The 21,647-nt window shown below is 42.4% G+C and overlaps 1 protein-coding gene and 1 long non-coding RNA gene across 9 annotated transcripts in view; one reads left to right on the top strand and one right to left on the bottom strand.

Annotated features, from left to right (window-relative positions):
* Positions 1-21,647, bottom strand: part of LOC104007835 (uncharacterized) — a 111,883-nt gene that overhangs the window by 64,787 nt on the left and 25,449 nt on the right. The gene's annotated exons all lie outside the window — the stretch shown is intronic.
* TEK (TEK receptor tyrosine kinase) overlaps positions 1-21,647 on the top strand; it is a 133,922-nt gene that overhangs the window by 104,742 nt on the left and 7,533 nt on the right. For 4 of the 7 annotated variants that reach the window (XM_016960699.4, XM_016960700.4, XM_016960696.4 and 1 more), the window contains 6 exons: positions 44-157; positions 4,234-4,304; positions 5,324-5,364; positions 6,577-6,673; positions 16,269-16,368; positions 17,218-18,227. In XM_016960699.4, coding sequence (XP_016816188.1) covers positions 44-157; positions 4,234-4,304; positions 5,324-5,364; positions 6,577-6,673; positions 16,269-16,368; positions 17,218-17,292 — 498 coding nt within the window. In that variant the 3' untranslated portion in view covers positions 17,293-18,227. Of the gene's footprint in view, positions 1-43; positions 158-4,233; positions 4,305-5,323; positions 5,365-6,576; positions 6,674-16,268; positions 16,369-17,217; positions 18,228-21,647 lie in introns of those variants that run through there. The other 3 variants (XR_010148741.1, XM_063787908.1, XM_054657998.2) reach the window with 2 other exon arrangements.

Raw genomic sequence — 21,647 nt, 5'->3', positions numbered from 1 at the left:
CTTTCATTAGGCTGAAAATACATAATGTTTTCAAAAATTTCAGTTTATCCACAGGGATCTGGCTGCCAGAAACATTTTAGTTGGTGAAAACTATGTGGCAAAAATAGCAGATTTTGGATTGTCCCGAGGTCAAGAGGTGTATGTGAAAAAGACGATGGTAAGTGCCAGACACAGACACTGATCGCATCCTTTCCGAGGTACTCCCCCATCTCCTGATGTTGCTTCTGAGACTGTCAGTGCTCTGTGGTGACTGAAGCATCTGACTGTATGTCCCAGTAGATACTGTGTGCCCTGGGAAACATTCTTTCTAAATGTTGGTTCCTAACATGATTGCAGCATCTGCATTAATAATGAAGAAGGCACTGTCATGTGTGACCAAGTGATTGAATGTTCAAACCTAGTGGTTTGGGGTCTTGGTTCTATCCAGTCCAGACCCCAAGGCATCTCACTCAGAAACCTCTGAGGAGCTTGCACAATCCCCTTTCATGCACAGCTGACACAGCAAGGAAAAAAATTAACATATTTTCCAAAAGTCAAGAAAACAAACTAAATGGTTTCTAAATGACCAGGAAGCTCTATAGAGAAATTCATAACTTCTACAGGCTCATCTAAGATTTCTCTCTTCACTGAAACCTCAATGGTCACTATTCAAACCCAAATAAAATCCACTCTCCCAAACAGTAATATTTTATCTTTAAATACAAGATTGCATGAGAACCTAACCATACAGTCTTAGAGGAAGAGAGATATTCATTCTGCTTTTGGTGCCCAGTCTAGAATCACATAGTCCTAGAAGTACCACATCCCTGCATGTTACAGCTGTGTGGATGAAATGTCACCATCCTCTCTTTTCCTTGGGCGGGCAGAATGCAGGGGCCTTAGGGATGACAAGCCCTGCAGCCTTTCCATGTGTCTGGCAGATCTACTCTGGTGGATGGCTCTCCCTTTTTTAGGTCTGATGAACATTGCTTGGTCCCAGCTTTCCTGGGATGGCTCCAGTTGTCATGAGATATAGACAATCTTTTTGCTTTTGTGGGCACACCAAATTGTCTCTTAGCAAGGCTCAGGTTCCTGCATTTATTCTTAATTCCAGGCTTCTTTTTTTCCCATCATACTTATTTTAGTTACTGAGAAGATAAAGTAAAACAATACTCAAGAACATTTTGAAAGGAAATCACCCATAATTCACCACCTTGGCATATATATTTTTTTCATTTTGGCTTATTGCCTTCCACAGGATACATCCTTTCACATAGCTACAACCACAGTGAACGTAATCATTTTGGATCTTTCCACTCTCCTTTCTGATGAGAGTGTGAAGCGGGGTCCCTTTGGCTCTTCGAGGGCCCTGCATGCTTATCAACATCAGCACTTTCAGAAGCCATGTGTGCCTCCCTGAGGGCTGGCTTCCAGGTGATACTTTTCTCCCTAACCTTTTCAGGCACACTCAAAGCAGATGCTTCTCTGGAGCAGGGGTGGGCTTGTTTTCTTAAAGAAGCAGAATCCATCACTCACCTACCTACTCCAGCTCTCCCAACTCCTCCCTGACCACCTGGTGTCCTCAAATCTCCTTCCTGAAATCCTTTTCCCTGCTTTACTCCAGCACTTGGGGGATGTGGGTACCCTGGGTGAGAAGGTGGAGGGATAACACAGGATAACTCCACAATCTACCCATTCTATTTGGATGCTCTCCTCAGCCTCCCAAGACTAGCACTGGTTTGCTTGGCGTTTCATAAAGGGCAGTGATTTCTGCAATATTGGGGTTATTTACAGGGGGAGAGCACCTATCAGGTCTCAACTCTATCTTACAATAGACTAAACAGGGTAAAGGTGTTCTTTAGCACCTTGGGGCTGGGGAGGCAAGGGCCAGGTTGAGGGAAGGGGGAAGAAAGAAGGATTGGAGAGGAGCAAGTTCCCTGCAAGAAAGGTGCAGTGTGGCAAGACACTCCTAGAGAACACAGTGGCTACCTTCTCTGGCAGCCAATTTTAAAATCAGATTTTCAATTCTCATTGTACTTCAAAGCATCTGCATTTTTTAAAGATCCCCAGATGATTGAGTCCTATCCTGTGGATATTCTGATTCAATTGGTCTAGGGTGAGAACCCTGCATTAGGGTTTTTTTTTTTTTTTTAAGTTACCCAGGGTGATTTTAATACTGGAAGTATTACTGCAAACTACTATACTAAGCAATTTGGGGTTTCACTATCATAGATTAATATATCCATCCCCTCATCATGGATTTGTTAGTACAATGTTTCATGCTTGTGCTAGATTTTGGGGTAACATAAGTCAGACACAGTCTCCACCTTCAATGAGCTCGTAGACATATGACTCAGGATTGTAACAGTTGATAAACGCAAAGAGCAAGGAAAGCACAGGTGCTACGGGAACACAAAGAAGGTGCACTGAACCAAGCTGAAAGGAAGTTAAGGAGGGCTTCCTGGAGGAGGTCAAATCCTGAGTTTCATAGTAAATGTTAGATAGGCAGTGAGGGTGTGAGAATAAGTTGGATGAGCTGGAGGACACAGTACATACAGAACCCCTAGAGGAAAAGGAAAGCATGAAACCTTTAGGAGATCTTTAAGTAATTCACTATGGCTGGGGGTGTATTGCAGAGAGGAAGGGAGAGTTAAAATTCAGGGTTGGAAGAGGAAGCAAGGATAAAGTCCTGAAGGGCCTTGAATTCCAGCTAAGGATTTGGGATCTTGGAACCATAGGGACATTAAAGAATTTTAAGGAATAGAACTACACGGTCAAATTTGCCATTTAGCATGATCATCCTGACTACAGGGTAGAGAACAGACAATTAGGGAGGGAGATCAGTTAGGCAGAGAGACCAGGAGAGATTGTTGTCATCAGGTGTGGTATGATGGTGGACTGAACTGAGGTGATACAGTAGACAGAAGTGACGAGATCCAAAAGAAGTCAAATAAAAAAATAAATGAAAAAGTGCACAAGGAACTTAACAATTAGGAGGTGTGAGGTTGGAAGCCAGCAGGCTGGGAGTGAATGAGGGCAAAAAGAAAGCAGATAACACTGTAGAGAGAGTTAGAATAACAGCTGGGAGATGGGGTGGTGTGGACAGAGAGTGAAGGGAGGAGGTGTGGATGTGGAGAACAATAAATAGGTAGATGTGAGAAAAAATACTTCCATACTTGAACCTAAAAGTACAAAATTACCATTTGGAATTTATGTTTAAAAATGGATGTATCAGAATATTGCCACTCCACAAAGAACTGGGAGACAATTGCACGTTCAGGAATCGTCCTTGGGATCTAGGGCAGGGCTGGTCTCATAAATGCATGACCTAGGAGAACACCTGCTCTGGAGAGCTGAGAAAGGTCCCTCAAGTGCTCCTGGTTTTGTTCCACCCACTGGCTAATGTAGGTGGAGTTGCCACTGTGAAAGTCTGGACAAATCTCTGGGAGGGAGGGATCAACCTCTCGATGACCAACCCTATGATTCTTGAATGAGTAGATAGGAAGGGAGCCCCAAATCATAGAGACTTTGAGGAAACTAGGAATAAAACTTTAAAGTCAAGCTTTACAATATCCAGGCACATCTCATTTTGCCTAGCCTGGGATCAGTAAACCAAGATATGGGGAGAGCCTGGAGGCAGTCAGGACCAGGCATCGAAAGGATCAGTATGTCTCCAAACCCAACATAAACTACACTAGCTACAAATCAGCTCAATCTCTACTGTTAAACATGTACACTGTTCCCCTTGTCCAGAGATGCTCTTTCCTCTCCCATCTACCTAATGACACCTAAACATCTTATAGAATCATGCTGGGATATCCCGTCCTCTGGAGAATCTCCCTCCATCATCTCCAGGCGAAGTTGTTCTCTTCACCCTACCCCAGTTTCCCTTTTCCACCCTGCTTCCCTTTTCCATATTATTAATACAGTTAAATTCTCACTCAGTGTCTATGCCTGTCTCCCCTTTCAAACCTCGGAGTGCCTCTGAGGGCTATAAGGTGAATAAGGAATGACCGACTACCATGCGTGCACACTCACACTTCAATTCATATAACGCTGCTGGACCCCGAAGATAAATAGGACTTATACTATTTGCATGTTTTGAAATTTGAAAACAAATGTAGCTGGGACATACACAAAGCAATGATTTCTGAGTCTACTCAGCAATCATTTGTGGAGCCACAGCTCAGGCAGGCTGAGAGCCTCTTAAAGACCCTGTCCCAGTTAAGTGAAATCTCACTTTGTTCTCTCCAGGGAAGGCTCCCAGTGCGCTGGATGGCCATCGAGTCACTGAATTACAGTGTGTACACAACCAACAGTGATGTGTGAGTAAACTTCTTATTGCCAAGGGATTTTTTTTCCCTCCCAGAAACATATACATTTGACAGAGGTTTTAAAAAGATACAGGAATGTCCTGTACCTCTCGGGAACAAAGGTAACTAAAAAGCTCAGGAAATAAATTAACAGAATAAAGCCACAGAGTAGACAGTTTCCAGAGGAGTGCAGAATCACTTGTGGCAGGTTTTGGGTTTCCCTCTGCATACTGAAGTTGTGTATTCCGCATGTGCTTCAAGTTGCGAATTCTCGGACTCAACAGGAAGAAGGGACATACCGGCCTTCCTGTGGCTCCTCTCCCAGACCTAGATCAGAGGAAGCAACCCAAAATAGCTGCTGGGGACAAAATAAGGCCAGACAGTGGGGGGTCGTCTCTGCTTGCAGCCTGCAGTGATGCATCAGAGGCTGGCGGTGAAAGGAAGGATTGGCTTGAGATTTAGGTCATCTTGCCTTGTACCCCATTTCCAGGAGGAAAAACCAAGGCCCCGAGGGTGGTGGTGACTTGTCCAAGGGGTTTTGCTGATGTCTGGGCATGAGGAGGGGGTGGGCAATTGCTGTGTCCTCACTGTATGCAAGGTGCTTTTTATGTTTCTCTGCATAATTTTGAGGCAGGGATTATTGTCCCCACTTTTGGAAGAATACACTAAGAGGTCCCAAGAGGTTCAGCAACTGTTTCCAGGTCACATAAGTATTGGGTGGCAGAGATTGGATTTAACTCAGATCTGTCAAGCTCCACAACAAATTTCATCTGTTTTGGACAGTACCACCTTGTAGTCTCTAGTTAAAGTGATTTGGCGGCTCTGGCAAAGTGAACACTGTTTCTTTGTTGTAACCCTTCCATTGAGCTAAGAGGAGAGAAACCTACACTGTGTGCAAGGGCCTATCCTAGGATGTAGACATTTAACATCTCCTTTTCTCAGAAAGGGTGGGTCTCCCTGGCTTTTGGGGCAGGAAAATGAGTGGTGACTCTGTTTGCTGATTGTTGGTTTCACACTTGTCCCTCCTGCAGATGGTCCTATGGTGTGTTACTATGGGAGATTGTTAGCTTAGGTGAGTATCTATGTTTATCTACCAGGTGAGACTCTAGGCAAAGTAAATGGAAGCCTCTAGCACTCCCTTGCTGCATAATTCCACATGATGCCATTTGTATGTGGTTCTACCAGATGTGACTTGGAAATAGAAACATAGTGTATTTATTCCCATATTTTTCTTTTTAAAAGCCTTATACCTAATGTCATATTTAACACTAATGACCTGGAGGCCATGAACTTTATTATATGAACTTTATTATATATTAATTGGCTCCGCTTGTACAAGTTGCCAGGTTAACTTCTAAAACTCTTAGATTATGCAGCTATTAAAAGTCACATTTTTGAAAGCCATTTAATAGCATGTGAAAATATGTAACAATTTCATATATACCCTGATCCTAGTTTTATCAATATTGCATATTTTAACAAACTGGAAGGCACTACACAGAAAGGTAATAACATTTGTTCTTCATGCTTTTTAATGTGGTACATATACACCATGGAATACTATGCAGCCACAAAAAAGAAAAGAATGAGTTCGTGTCCTTTGCAGGACCATGGATGAAGCTAGAAACCATCATCCTAACACAGGAATAGAAAACCAAACACCACATGTTGTCACTCATAAGTGGGGGTTGAACAATGGGAACACATGGACACAGGGAGGATAACATCACACACTGGGGCCTGTCAGAGGGTAGGGGACAAGGGGAGGGAGAGCATTAGGACAAATACCTAATGTATGTGGGCCTTAAAACCTAGATGATGGGTCGATAGGTGCAGCAAACCACCATGGCACATGTATCTCAGAACCTAAAATTAAAAAAAACTGTTCTACAATAAACATGCATGGCTTTTGTAATTAAAAAACTGGCCATAACTATCATTGCTAAAATATGAGTTACAAAACTATGGACTTCCAATGAGAAAAAAAGGTTAATCTTATTGGTATAACAGATGTGCTTTGTGTGGGGAGACTTAGAACAGGCACTAAGGAAGCCTGTGGTGGTTCCTTCCCCTGAAGCAATGATCATGCTTTAGCATAGTCTATAGTGTAAGCCGAGCTTTGATGTGCGGTGAGTTTGCCAAGGGAGGCATGCAGGATGCTCACCCCCCTCTCTTGACATACCCTGTCTTCCTCCTGGCCCCTTATATTCAGAAATCCTGGACAGGAAGCATTGCTTTTCATGCCAGAGAGGACTTACTTAGAGTGGCACTGTTTGTCTTCCAGGAGGCACACCCTACTGCGGGATGACTTGTGCAGAACTCTACGAGAAGCTGCCCCAGGGCTACAGACTGGAGAAGCCCCTGAACTGTGATGATGAGGTGTAAGTCAGGCCTCATCCTGGGGCTATTTTTTCTTACCTTCCCCCTGTGTGTTTCTGGGGCCAGCTGACTCTAGCAAAGTCAGCCGGTATACACATATACACAAACACCTACACACAGAGATCCCAAATAGGAACCCCTCCCCTTTTATTCACCTAATACTGATACTGTTATGTAATACACAAGAAGTATTAGCTTTACAGGCATAGAAATTTAGGAGGAATTTAATGACTCTTGGGAAGGTTGAAATGAGGAAGGGCAACAAATGCAGAAAAGCTCTGAAACAAATTCGTGAAGTTTTTCTTTAAACATACAACACTATCCTTGGGGATAAAGATTTCAAAGCTGTTCATTAAGAAGGATACATTTTCGGGCTGGCAAGATGGCTGAATAGGAACAGCTCCAGTATGCAACTCCCAGCGAGATCAATGCAGAAGGCAAGTGATTTCTGCATTTCCAACTGAGGTACCCGGCTCATCTCATAGGGACTGGTTAGACAGTGGGTGCAGCCCATGGAGGGTGAGCTGAAGCCTCACCTGGGAAGTGCAAGGGGTCGGGGAACTCCCTTCCTAGGGAAGGAGGGATGGTGCCATGACGAATGGTGCATTCCAGCCCAGACACTAACCTTTTCCCACAGTCTTTGCAACCTGCAGACCAGGAGATTCCCTCTGGTGCGTATGCCAACAGGGCCGTGGGTTGCAAGCACCAAACTGGGTGGCCATTTGGGCAGACACCAAGCTAGCTGCAGGAGTTTCTTTTCATTCCCCAGTGGCACCTGGAACACCAGCAAGTAAGAACTATTCAATCCCCTGGAAAGGGGGCTGAAGCCAGGGAGCCAAGTGGTCTAGCTCAGTGGAGCCCATCAAGCTAAGATAAGATAAGTCATTTATCAAGTACGATAAATGACTGTATGTGCTATGTACTGTTAAGGATGTGCAGGTCTGTTGATATTCTAGGTGTTGGGGATTGTCTTTGGAGATAGGGTTAATGTTCGGTAGTTGTGTGGGCCAATCGCTGTTCGTGCTTGTAAGCATTGGGAGGAGGTTTTAATGTGGGATGGGTTTTGTATGTACTATGGATGTTCAAGTATTTATGGTACTATATAATACTCATGGTGGCTGGCAGTAATGCACGATATACATGGCGGTTGTTGATGGGTGAGCCAATACTTGGGTGGTACCCAAATTTGCTTCCCCATGAAAGAACAGAGAATAGTTTAAATTAGAATCTTAGCTTTGGGTGCTGATGGTGAAGTCAAAAACTTTTTCTCTGATTTGTCCTTGGAAGGAGGTCTTCGTCTCCGGTTTACAAGACCGGTGTATTAGCTTATACTACAGGGGCAGGTTCATTTGAGTATTTTGTTTTTGATTAGGGAGGTGGCTGGTATTAGAATTGTTGTGAAGTATAGTACGGAGGCTACTTGTCCGATGATGGTGAAGGGATAGCTTACTGGTTGTCCTCCGATTCAGGTTAGGGCGAGGAGGTCTGCGGCTAGGAATCAATAAAGTGATTGACTCAATGGGCGGAATATTATGCTTTGTTGTTTGGACATGTGGAAAATAGGAATTACTGCTAGGATGAGGATAGATAGCAGTAGGGCTAGGATGCCTCCTAGTTTGTTGGGAATGGATCAGAGAATTGTGTAGGCGAATAGGAAATATCGTTCGGGTTTGATGTGGGGTGGAGTGTTTAGGGGGTTAGCCAGGGTGTACTTGTCTGGATCACCCAGGAGGTCTGGTGAGAACAGTGCTAGTGTCATTAGGGTGAGAAGAAAAAGGAATAGGCCCAGGATGTCTTTGATTGTGTAGTAGGGGTGGAAGGTAATTTTGTCGGAGTGGGAGGGGATGCCTAGGGGGTTATTTGATCCTGTTTGTTGTAGGAATAGAAGGTGGAGGGCTGTTAAGGCTGTGATGATGAAGTGAAAGGTAAAGAACCGTGTGAGGGTGGGGCTATCTACTGAGTAGCCGCCTCAGACTTACTGGACTAGGTCTGTTCCGATGTATGGGATGGCGGATATTAAGTTTGTAATTACTGTGGCTCCTCAAAAGGATATTTGGCCTCATGGGAGGACATAGCCTATGAAGGCTGTTGCTATGGTTGTGAGTAGGAGGATGATGCCAATGTTTCAGGTTTCTGGGTAGAGAAATGAGCTGTAATACAGGCCTCGGCCGATGTGCAGGAAGAGACAGATGAAGAATATTGAGGCGCCGTTAGCGTGAAGGTAGCGGATGATTCAGCCATAGTTTACGTCTCGGGTGATGTGGGCCATCGATGAGAAGGCGGTTGAAGTGTATGGCTAGGAATAACCCTGTGGTGATTTGAAGGATTAGGCAGGTGCCAAGAAGTGAGCCGAAGTTCCACCATGTGGAACTGGCTTGAAATTCTTGCTGCAAGCACAGCAGTATGAAGTTGACCTGGGGGAGGACACTCCAGCTTGGTGAGGGGAGAGGCATCTGCCATTACTGAGGCTTCCCCTCACAGTGTAAAAAAGGTCACAGGGAAGTTCGAACTGGGTGGAGCCCACCACTGCTTCTCAAAGCCACTGTAGCCAGACTGCCTCTCTAGATTCTTCCTATCTGGGCAGGGCATCTCTGAAAGAAAGGCAACAGCCCCAGTCAGGGGCTTATAGATAAAACTCCCATCTCCGTGGGACAAAGCACCTAGTGGTAGGGGTGGCTGTTGGTGTAGCTTCAGCAGACTTAAACGTTTCTGCCTGCCAGCTCTGAAGAGAGCAGTGGATCTCCCAGCACAGCACTTGAGCTCTGCTAAGGGACAGACTGCCTCAAGTGGGTCACTGACCCGACCCCTGTGCTCCCTGACTGGGAGACATCTCCCAGTAGGGGTCAAGACACCTCATACAGGACAGCTCTGGCTGGCATCTGGCAGGTGCCCCTCTGGGACGAACCCAGGCAGGACAGGGTCTGGAGTCGACCTCCGGCCAACTCCAGCAGACCTTCAGCACAGGGGCCTGACTACTAGAAGGAAAAGTAACAAACAGAAAGGAATAGTACCAACATAAACAAAAAGGACCTCCACACCAAAACCCCATCTGAAGGTAGATAAATCCACGAAGATGGAGAGAAACCAGTACAAAAATGCTAAAAATTCACTGCAAAAATGCTGAAAATTCCAAAAACCAGAATGCCTCTCCTCCTCCCCTCCAAAGGATCACAACTCCTTACCAGCAAGGGAACAAAACTGGATGAATGAGTTTGACAAACTGACAGAAGTAGGCTTCAGAAGGTGGGTAATAACAACAAACTCCTTCAAGCTAAAGGAGCATGTTCTAACCCAATGCAAGGAAGCTAAGAACGTTGAAAAAAGGTTAGACAAATTGCAACTAGAATAACCAGTTTAGAGAAGAACATAAATGACCTGATGGAGCTAAAAATCACAGCACGAATACTTCATGAAGCATACACAAGTATCAATAGCTGAATGGATCAAGTGGAAGAAAGGGTATCAGACATTGAAGATAAACTGAAAGATAAAACTGAGATAAACTGAAAAAAAAGATAAACTGAAGATAAAATGAAAAGGAATGAACAAAGCCTCCAAGAAATATGAGACTATGTGAAAAGACCAAACCTGAAAGTGACGGGGAGAATGGAATGAAGTTGGAAAACACTCTTCAGGATATTACCCAGGAGAACTTCCCCAACCTAGCAAGACAGGCCAACATTCAAATTCAGGAAATACAGAGACCACCACAAAGACACTCCTTGAGAAGAGCAAACCCAAGACACATAAATCATTAGATTCACCAAGGTTGAAATGAAAGAAAAAAATGTTAAGGGCAGCCAGAGAGAAAGGTCAGGTTACCCACAAAGGGAAGCCAGACTAACAGTAGAAGTAGACCTCTCTGTAGAAACCCTAAGAGCCAGAAGAGAGTGGGGGCCAGTATTCAACATTCTTAAGAGAATAATTTTCAACCCAGAATTTCATATCCAACCAAACTAAGCTACATAACTGAAGGAGAAATAAATCCTCTACAGACAAGCAAATGCTGACATGTTTTGTCACCAGCAGGCATACCTTACAAGAGCTCCTGAAGGAAGCACTAAACGTGGAAAGGAAAACCTGGCACCAGCCACCACAAGAACATACCAAAATCTAAAGACCATCGACACTACAAAGAAACTGCATCAACTAATGGAAAAAATAACCAGCTAGTGCATCATAATGACGGGATCAAATTCACACATTATAATATTAAGACCCATTGGCGTGCTGTATTCAGGAGAATTCAGGAGACCCATCTAATGTGCAAAGACACACATAGGCTCAAAATAAAGGGATGGCAGCATATTTACTAAGCAAATGGAAAGCAATAAAAAAAAGCAGGGGTTGCAATCCTAGTCTCTGATAAAACAGACTTTAAACCAACAAAGATCAAAAGAGACAAAGAAGGGCATTACATAATGGTAAAGGGATCAATGCACCAAGAACAGCTAACTGTCTTAAATATATACGCACCCAATACAGGAGCACCCAGATTCTTAAAGCAAGCTCTTAGAGACCTACAAAGAGACTTAAAGTCCCCCACTATTATTGTGTGGGAGTCTAACACCCCACTATCAATATTAGATCAACGAGACAGAAGATTAACAAGGATATTCAGGACTTGAATTCAGCTCTGGACCCAGTAGACCTAATAGACATCTACAGAACTCTCCACCCCAAATCAACAGAATATACATTCTTCTCAGCACCTCATCACACTTAAAGTTGACCACATAACTGGAAGTAAAACATTCCTAAGCAAATGTGAAAGAACGGAAATCATAACAAACAGTTTCTTAGACCACAGTGCAATCAAATTAGAACTCAGGATTAAGAAACTCACTCAAAACCACACAACTACTTGGAAACTGAACAACCTGCTCCTGAATGACTAGTGGGTAAATAACAAAATGAAGGCAGAAATAAAGATGTTCTCTGAAAGCAGTGAGAACAAAGACACAACATACCAGAATCTCTGGGACACATTTAAAGCAGTGTGCAGAGGGAAATTTATAGCTCTAAATGCCCACAGGAGAAAGCAGAAAAGATCTAAAATTGACACCCTAACATCACAATTAAAAGAACTAGAGAAGCAACAGCAAACACATTCAAAAACTAGCAGAAGGCAAGAAATAACTAACTAAGATCAGAGCAGCACTGAAGGAGACAGGGACACGAAAAACCCTTCAAAGAATCCAGGAGCTGGTTTTTTGAAAAGATCAACAAAATAGACCGCTAGCCAGACTAATGAAGAAAAGAGAGAACAATCAAATAGATGCAACAAAAATGATAAAGGGGATATCACCACCAATCCCAGAGAAATACAAACTACCATCAGAGAATACTATAAACAAACACCTCTATGAAAATAAACTAGAAAATCTAGAAGAAATGGATAAATTCCTGGACACATACATCCTCCTATGTCTAAACCAGGAAGAAGTCGAATCCCTGAATAGACCAGTAACAAGTTCTGAAATTGAGGCAGTAATTAATAGCTTACCAACCAAAAAAAGTCCAGGACCAGACGGATCCACAGCCGAATTCTACCAGAGGTACGAAGAGGAGCTGGTACCATTCCTTCTGCAACTATTCCAAACAATAGAAAAAGAGGGATCTTTCCTAACTCATTTTATGAGGTCAGCATCATCCTGATACCCAAACCTGGCAAAGACACAACAAAAAAGAAAACTTCAGGCCAATATCCCTGATGAACATTGATGCGAAAATTCTCAATAAAATACTAGGAAACAGAATCCAGCAGCACATCAAAAAGCTTATCCACCATGATCAAGTCTGCTTCATCCTTGGGATGCAAGGCTGGTTCAACATAAGCAAATCAATAAACATAATCCATCATCTAAACAGAACCAATGAAAAAAAAACCACATGATTATCTCAATAGATGGAGAAAAGCCTTCAAGGAAATTCAACACCCCCTCAGGCTAAACACTCTCAGTAAACTAGGTATTGATGGAACGTATCTCAAAATATTAAGAGCTATTTATGACAAACCCACAGCCAGTATCACACTGAATGGACAAAAGCTGGAAGCATTCCCTTTGAAAACCGGCATAAGACAAGGATGCCCTCTCTCTCCCCTCCTATTCAACATAGGATTGAAAGTTCTGGCCAGGGCAATCAGGCAAGAGAAAGAAAGAAAGGGCATTCAAATAGGAAGAGAGGAAGTCAAACTGTCTCTGTTTGCAGATAACATGATTGCATATGTAGAAAACTCCATTGTCTCAGCCCAAAATCTCTTCAAGCTGATAGGCACCTTCAGCAAAGTCTCAGGATACAAAAATCAATGTGCAAAAATCACAAGCATTCCTATACACCAATAGCAGACAAACAGAGAGCCAAACCATGAGTGAACTCTCATTCACAGCTGCTACAAAGAGAATAAAATATCTACGAATCCAACTTACAAGGGATGTGAAGGACCTCTTCAAGGAGAACTATAAACCACTGCTCAAGGAAATAAGAGAGGACACAAACAAACGGAAAAACATTCTATGCTCACGGATAGGAAGAATCAATATTGTGAAAATGGCAACACTGCCCAATGTTATCCCCATCAAGCTACCATTGACTTTCTTTACAGAATTAGATAAAACTGCTTTAAATTTCATATGGAACCAAAAAAGAGCCTGCATAGCCAAGACAATCCTAAGCAAAAAGAACAAAACGGGAGGCATCAAGCTACCTGACTTCAAACTATACTACAAGGCTACAAAAACCAAAACAGGATGGTACTGGTACCAAAACAGATATATAGACAAAAGGAACAGGACAGAGGACTCAGGAATAACACCACACATCTACAACCATCTGATCTTTGACAAACCTGACAAAAACAAGCAATGGAGAAAGGATTCCCTAGTTAATAAATGGTGTTGGGAAAACTGGCTAGCCATATGCAGAAAACTGAAATTGGACCCCTTCCTTATACCTTATAAAAAATTAACTCGAGATGGATTAAAGACAAACCTAAAATCTAAAACCATAAAAACCCTAGAAGAAAACCTGGGCGATACCATTCAGGACATAGGCATAGGCAAAGACTTCATGACTAAAACACCAAATGCAATGGCAACAGACGCCAAAATTGACAAATGGGATCTAATCAAACTAAAGAGGTTCTGCACCGTAAAATAAGCTATCATCAGAGTGATCAGGCAACCTACAGAATGGAAGAAAATTTTTGCAATCTATCCTTCTGACAAAGGGCTAATATCCAGAATCTACAAAGCACTTCAATAAATTTACAAGAAAAAAACAACCCCATCAAAAAATGTGCAAAGGATATGGACAGACACTTCTCAAAAGAAGACATTTATGCAACCAACAGACATATGAAAAAAGCTCATCATCACTGGTCATTAGAGAAATGCAAATCAAAACCACAATGAGATGCCATTTCACACCAGTTAGAATAGCAATCATTAAAAAGTCAGGAAAGGACAGATGCTGGAGAGGATGTGGAGAAATAGGAATGATTTTACACTGTTTGTTGGTGGGGGTGGAAATTAGCTCAACCATTGTGGAAGTCAGTGTGGCGATTCCTCAGGTATCTAGAATTAGAAATACCATTTGACCCAGCAATCCCATTACTGGGAATATACCCAAAGCATTATAAATCATTCTACTATAAAGACACATGCACATGTATGTTTATTGCAGCACTGTTCACAATAGCAAAGACTTGGAGCCCACCCAAATGCCCATCAATGATAAACTGGATAAAGAAAATGTGGCACATATACACCATGGAATACTATGCAGCCATAAGAAAGGATGAGTTCTTGTCCTTTGGACGGACATGGATGAAGCTGGAAACCAACATTCTCAGGAAACTAGCACAAGAACAGAAGACCAAACATTGCATGTTCTCACTCATAAGTTGGAGTTTAAGGATGAGAACACATGGACACAGGGAGGGGAACATCACATACCTGTCAGGGGGTGGGGGCTAGGGGAGGGAGGGATAGCATTAGGAGAAATACCTAATGTAGATGACAGGTTGATGGGTGCAGCAAACCACCATGGCACTTGTATACATATGTAACAAACCTGCACGTTCTCCACATGTATCCCAGAACTGAAAGTATAATAATAAAAAAATAAAGATACATTTTCTTGCCTAGAACCTTGCTTCTGCTAAGATTACTTTCAAAAGTAAGATTTATTCCAAGGGTAAGAATAATGAACTGTAGTGATACCAGCATTCCCAGAACTATCCATGGTAGAAGCTAACTGGCATGTTTGAAGACTGCAAGGCTCTAGGTTGAGCAAATAATTTATTGTCTAAATGGGGCTACTTCTAAGAATGAAGGAGGGTGTTAATCTCACTGGAGCAAGAAGCATACATACCATCCTGGAAAAACCTGGACATAGTTGGACCATCACTAGACATAGTCCCTAAAATTCCACCTTTTGAGAGTCACTTCATAAGGGGTGAGAAGATTTTTTAGTATTTAAGAAACTTATGTTAAAGTATAAGCTGTTCTGGGATCTGTGCATGGAAGGTTGATAGCCTTCCATGCACATAAGGTTCCCCAGAGTCATTTGTTCAGCATGTGGGCTCTTGGTCCCCACTGTCAGTCATTGATTCTATAAGTTTAGGGCAGGTTCCAGAATTCTGCATTTTAATAACAGAGTAGTTCTGAGCACAACTGAGTAAGCACTGTCTTAGGTCAGTGTTTCCCAAACTATGTTTTTTCACATGTTGTGCAAGATATAAATACATGATACAAGGGGAAAGAAGTTCTGTGGTCAATTAAGTTGGAAACTTTGTGTTAAACCTGTTGTCTTAGTCATGTCCGGCTGCTGTAACAACATACCATAAACTTGGTGGCTTATAAAAAACAGAGATGTATTTCTCACAGTTCTGAAGGCTGGGAAATCCAAGATCAAAGCGCTAGCAGATTTGGTGGCCATGAGCCATTTCCTGGCTCATAGATGGCCATCTTTCTGCTGTGTCCTCACGTGGCACTAGGGGCAAAAGAGCTCTTTGAAGCCTTTTCTGTAAGAGCACGAATCCCATTCATGAGGGTTCTACCCTCATGACCTGATCACCTCCCAAAGGACCTACCTTCAAACACCATCACATGGTTTCAACACATGATTTTTGGGTGGCATGAACATTCAGTCCATAGCACCTGGTTAAACAGGCATTTTTTTTGTTTTTAATGACAGTGCTTCTAAAAGTCCTGCCTCTTAAAGGGACTGTATATGGGTGGCATTTTACAAGTTTGAGCATGGGCCCTTTAACAGACACTAACATTTTGAAATATGCAGCATTCCAAGGCAAATGCTGCTCTAGACACATACCCAGTTCTTTCTAGATGATTGCAATAGCTGAGACCAAGGTCCTGCAGAAACAGTACCGAGGGTAGGAACTAAATCTATGGGGAGTTGAAATGAGACTGGCTTAGGGAGGTGGGAGGCCTCATAGAAACTTGCTAGGTGCTGTACTTTGGTTAAGCTTCATAACCATGCATTGGGTGGCTTCATTCTCTCCTCTGTTTTCCTGCCCTGCCTAGGACTGAAGCACAGTTATAGAATTAACCCTTTAATTCTTTGCTTTCGAAGGTATGATCTAATGAGACAATGCTGGCGGGAGAAGCCTTATGAGAGGCCATCATTTGCCCAGATATTGGTGTCCTTAAACAGAATGTTAGAGGAGCGAAAGGTAAGTATTAAAGTCAGGCAGGAGATCTTTAATTGGAATACCTGATGTGCCCAGGGTGGTTCATAAAAAACATTGAAACAATTGAAGAAGTTCTTCTTGGCGTGGCCCTAAGTATTATAGAAACAAAGGATGTCCCTCCACCCCTGCGACTTTGAAGAAGTTACAATTTTGGGGGGAAATAAGATTTCTATACAAGATATAGTCACGTACACACTAGAATAACATACAGAATTAGCCTATTAGAGCTGGAAGGAATTTTAGTCATATAGCCTGACGCTTTCATTTTATAGATGAAGAAACAGACTCAGAAGTGGGTGACTTGACCAAGGACATACAGCAAGTAGACAACAGAGCCTGACCTGCAGGTTACTATGAGGGTCAGGAACTCCAGAAAAATTTCTAGAAGTAAGTTTGCTGTACCGATCTGGGAGTCAAAAGAAAAGTAAATACAGTTTAAAGAAATACATCAAAACCCAAGTGGTAATTCAACTAGAGATGCAGGTGAGATCACACAGAGAGATGTGAAAATGAGATTCAGACAGGAAGGAACCCAGAAGAAGGAACCCTAGAGAAGCTGAACACATTAGGAGGTACCAATAACACACTGTGAGAAAGGCAAGCTCAGAAACTGAGGATACAGTATGAAATCTTACTTGCAGAAGGCAAGGGGATGCATTTTAGGAAGAAAGTCATCAAATACAACAGAGGGACTGAGGACAGAAAAGTATCCCCCAAGTGCTTAGTATATGAGTTGCAACAAACTAAGAAAACCAAGGTATTGCTGTAACTGCCGCTGGCAGAGGTGGAATCAAAGCAGCCTGTGTCTCTGAACCATTTTCATTCTTCCAGACCTACGTGAATACCACGCTTTATGAGAAGTTTACTTATGCAGGAATTGACTGTTCTGCTGAAGAAGCGGCCTAGGACAGAACATCTGTATACCCTCTGTTTCCCTTTCACTGGCATGGGAGACCCTTGACACCTTCTGAGAAAACATGCCTCTGCCAAGAGATCTGATATAGAAGTGTACATATGTGCTGTACACCTGGGACCTTCACCACTGTAGATCCCATGCATGGATCTACGTAGTATGCTCTGACTCTAATAGGACTGTATATACTGTTTTAAGAATGGGCTGAAATCAGAGTGCCTGTTTGTGGTTTCATATGCAATAATATATTTTTTTAAAAATGTGGACTTCATAGGAAGGCGTGAGTACAATTAGTATAACGCATAACTCATTATTGTCCTAGATATTTTGGTATTTACCTATATGTTGAATGCTATTCAGTGTTTTCCTGTGTCAAAGTAAAATATTGTTAATAAACCTAACAATGACCCTGATAGTACAGGTTAAGTGAGAGAACTATATGAATTCTAACAAGTCATAGGTTAATATTTAAGAGACTGAAAAATCTAAGTGATATAAATCAGATTCTTCTCTCTCAATTTTATCCCTCACTTGTAGCAGCCAGTCCCATTTCATTTAGTCATGTGACCACTCTGTCTTCTGTTTCCACAGCCTGTAAGTCAGTCCAGGATGCTAACATCTAAAAATAGACTTAAATCTCATTGCTTACAAGCCTAAGAATCTTTAGAGAAGTATACATAAGTTTAGGATAAAATAATGGGATTTTCTTTTCTTTTCTCTGGTAATATTGACTTGTATATTTTAAGAAATAACAAAAAGCCTGGGTGACATTTGGGAGACATGTGACATTTATATATTGAATTAATATCCCTACATGTATTGCACATTGTAAAAAGTTTTAGTTTTGATGAGTTGTGAGTTTACGTTGTATACTGTAGGCACACTTTGCACTGATATATCATGAGTGAATAAATGTCTTGCCTACTCACGTCTCATCCAGGAGTGTGTCTCATAGCTATTGCCACATGTCCTTATTATACTTTAAAGAAAAATGCTTTAAATTATCCATCCCTAGCACATAGAGTAGTGCGAATATACTCCACCAGATACGGAATCTGAAGCTCATCAGATTGAAAAGGTCTCCTAGAAGTGTTCTACTGCCTATTTCTTTTTCTTGCAACAGGCAGTACACCTTTGGGAGTGTTCCAGTGTGAACCAAGGGCTTAGAATTGGAATTCCTTTTAATTGTGTTACAATGTTAAATAAAGTCCTCACACAATGTCATTGATAGGTTTGTGGAAACTGCAGTACTATATAGTGAAACCAATTTTACCATAGGGTAACTGATAGAAACAAGATGCTATCCACATCAAGCTACCATTGACTTTCTTCATAGAACTGGAAAAAACTACTTTAAATTTCATATGGAACCAAAAAAGAGCCCACATAGCCAAGACAATCCTAAGCAAAAAGAACAAAATTGGAGGTATCAGGCTACCTGTCTTCAAACTATACTACAAGGCTACAGTAACCAAAACAGCATGGTACTGGTACCAAAACAGATATATAGACCAATGGAACAAAACAGAGGACTCAGGAATAACACCACACATCTACAACCATCTGATCTTTGACAAACCTGACAAAAGCAATGGGGAAATGATTCCCTATTTAATAAATGGTGTTAGGAAAACTGGCTAGCCATATGCAGAAAACTGGATCCCTTCCTTATACCTTATACAAAAATTAACTCAAGATGGATTAAAGACTTAAACGTAAGATCTAAAACCATAAAAGCCCTAGAAGAAAACCCGGGCAATACCATTCAGGACATAGGCAAAGACTTCATGACTAAAACACCAAATGCAATGGCAACAAAAGCCAAAATTGACAAATGGGATCTAATCAAACTAAAGAGCTTCTGCACAGCAAAATAAACTACCATCAGAGTGAACAGGCAACCTACAGAATGGGAGAACATTTTTGCAACCTAGCCATCTGACAAAAGGCTAATATCCAGAATCTACAAAGAGCGTAAACAAATTTACAAGAAAAAACAACCCCATCAAAAAGTGGGCAAAGGATATGAACAGACACTTCTCAAAAGAAGACATTTATGCAGCCAACAAACACGAAAAAAAAAGCACATCATCACTGGTCATGAGAGAAATGCAAATCAAAACCACAATGAGATACCATCTCATGCCAGTTAGAATGGTGATCATTAAAAAGTCCGGAAACAACAGATGCTGGAAAGGATGTGGATAAATAGGAATGCTTTTACACTGCTGCTGAAAGTGTAAATTAGTTCAACCATTGTGGAAGACAGTGTGGCGATTCCTCAAGGATCTAGAACCAGAAATACCATTTGACCCAGCAATCCCATTACTGGGTATATACCCAAAGGATTATAAATCATTCTACTATAAAGACACATGCACACATATGTTTATTGCAGCACTGTTCACAATAGCAAAGACTTGGAACCAACCCAAATGCTCATCAATAATTGACTGGATACAAAAAATGTGGCACATATACACCATGGAACCCTATGCAGTCATAAAAAAGGATGAGTTCATGTCCTTTTTAGGGACATAGATGCAGCTGGAAACCATCATTCTCAGCAAACTAACACAAGAACAGAAAACCAAACACCACATGTTCTCACTCATAAGTGGGAGTTGAACAGTGAGAACACATGGACATGGGGGAATGTGGGGGGGGGGCATCACACAGCGGGGCCTCTCGAGGAGGGCTAGCATTAGGAGAAGTACCTAATGTAGATGGCAGGTTGATGGGTGCAGCAAACCACCATGGCACGTGTATAACTATGTAACAAACCTGCACGTTCTGCCCATGTACCCCAGAGCTTAAAGTATAATAAAGAAAGAAACAAGTTAAGTGTCGTAGCATACAGTACATTATTTCACTTAAGTCAGTTTCCAAGAACCTATTGAGAACATTGAGGACATATTGTAGTTCTACATGCTGCACAAACTTTACATATTCTTATGTATTCAGGAATTACAACTAGGCAACTGAATTCATCCTGAACACTCTTTATTCCCAACAGCCCATTCAAGCAAAGACACAGAGCAAAATAAAGGCTGCTCACATAACACTTAACTAAATGGAAACATGAATGAAAAGCCACTGAAATATCAGTCCAGCATGTCTTCACCAAGAGGGCATACTAGGAGATACCAGTCTTTATCTTCCCACACAAAAAAAAGAATAAATAAATAAATACAACTATTGACATACCAAAACAACCCAGAGGGAGTGCAAGGGCCCATTATAGGATCTGCAGCAATACAGTGGAGCACAATAATGGAGAATAACCACACAGAAAGGATTGTGATCAGCATATTTAATACACCAGGAGATGTCTAGGAACAAAGGTGGAGGCCTTGGTATGAGCCACACAGCAGAACTACTGTGGTCACAGTGACCTGCTTTACAGAGGATACCAGCATCTCCTGCCACTGAGGTATCAGATAGTCATTCCCACTGGAGAACCTTAGAAAAGGAAATGCACATCCCTAAAAACCCCTACCCCCAGAAGTGGTTGCTGTTGAGACACTTTAAGAAAGGAACCACCATTTCTTCTAACCCCGTACATACCTCAATCTTGGAGCTGCAGCCACTTCATAAGAGCCCACAAGCTCCAGTCTCAGGCTCTATGGCTGCATTGGGCCCACCCTTGTCTCAGACACTGTAGCGACTGCCATAGTGAGCTAGTTTGTACTCTGGGCCCTAGAGTCCATACTCTACACACCAGTTCAGCCGCATGGATAACTAGGCTCCATCCTAACCCTAGAGCCATGCTAACTCTGTGTATACCTGTGCTTCCATTCTTGGTTCCCTGGCTACTGCACAAGCATTTGTAGCCCAAAGCTGCTACCAACATGACAGACAGGGTGCCTGTGCCTCAAGCGAACAGCTCAGTCACCATAGAGAACAAGGCCCTGCCCTGACTCCTAGAGCTTCTCTAACACTGTGCGTGTCTGTGCTCCCATTCTTGTCTCTACCAGCCGCTCCAGAGCATCTGTGGCTTGCATACTGTTACTGTAGGAGGGTTGCTTGTGCCCCAGGCACCAGTGCCATTAATTCCCAGATCTCATAGCAACAGACTCTCCACATGTTCTCATGCTTCAGGCCTCAGCTCCATGGCTGTTCCACAGGTACCACTCAAATACTGGTACTGTCACTACTGCAAGACAGCCCATAAACCAGACCCAGTGCCAAGACATACCCTTTCAGCTATAACTTCCCTAGTGGGAGAAAAGAGATCAGGAGGATCTCCTCAGCCATTGTCTCTGAAGACCCCAACAACCCTTGCTGGCACTGTGGACATCCACAGTGTTGACCACTGAGGAGCCCTGCCACCTTTGTCAACACCAAC

Source organism: Pan troglodytes, chromosome 11 (assembly GCF_028858775.2).
Source record: "Pan troglodytes isolate AG18354 chromosome 11, NHGRI_mPanTro3-v2.0_pri, whole genome shotgun sequence".
Taxonomy (NCBI): domain Eukaryota; kingdom Metazoa; phylum Chordata; class Mammalia; order Primates; family Hominidae; genus Pan; species Pan troglodytes.
The sequence above is the reverse complement of the archived record's forward strand: the minus strand, read 5'-3'. Positions and strand labels throughout refer to the sequence as shown.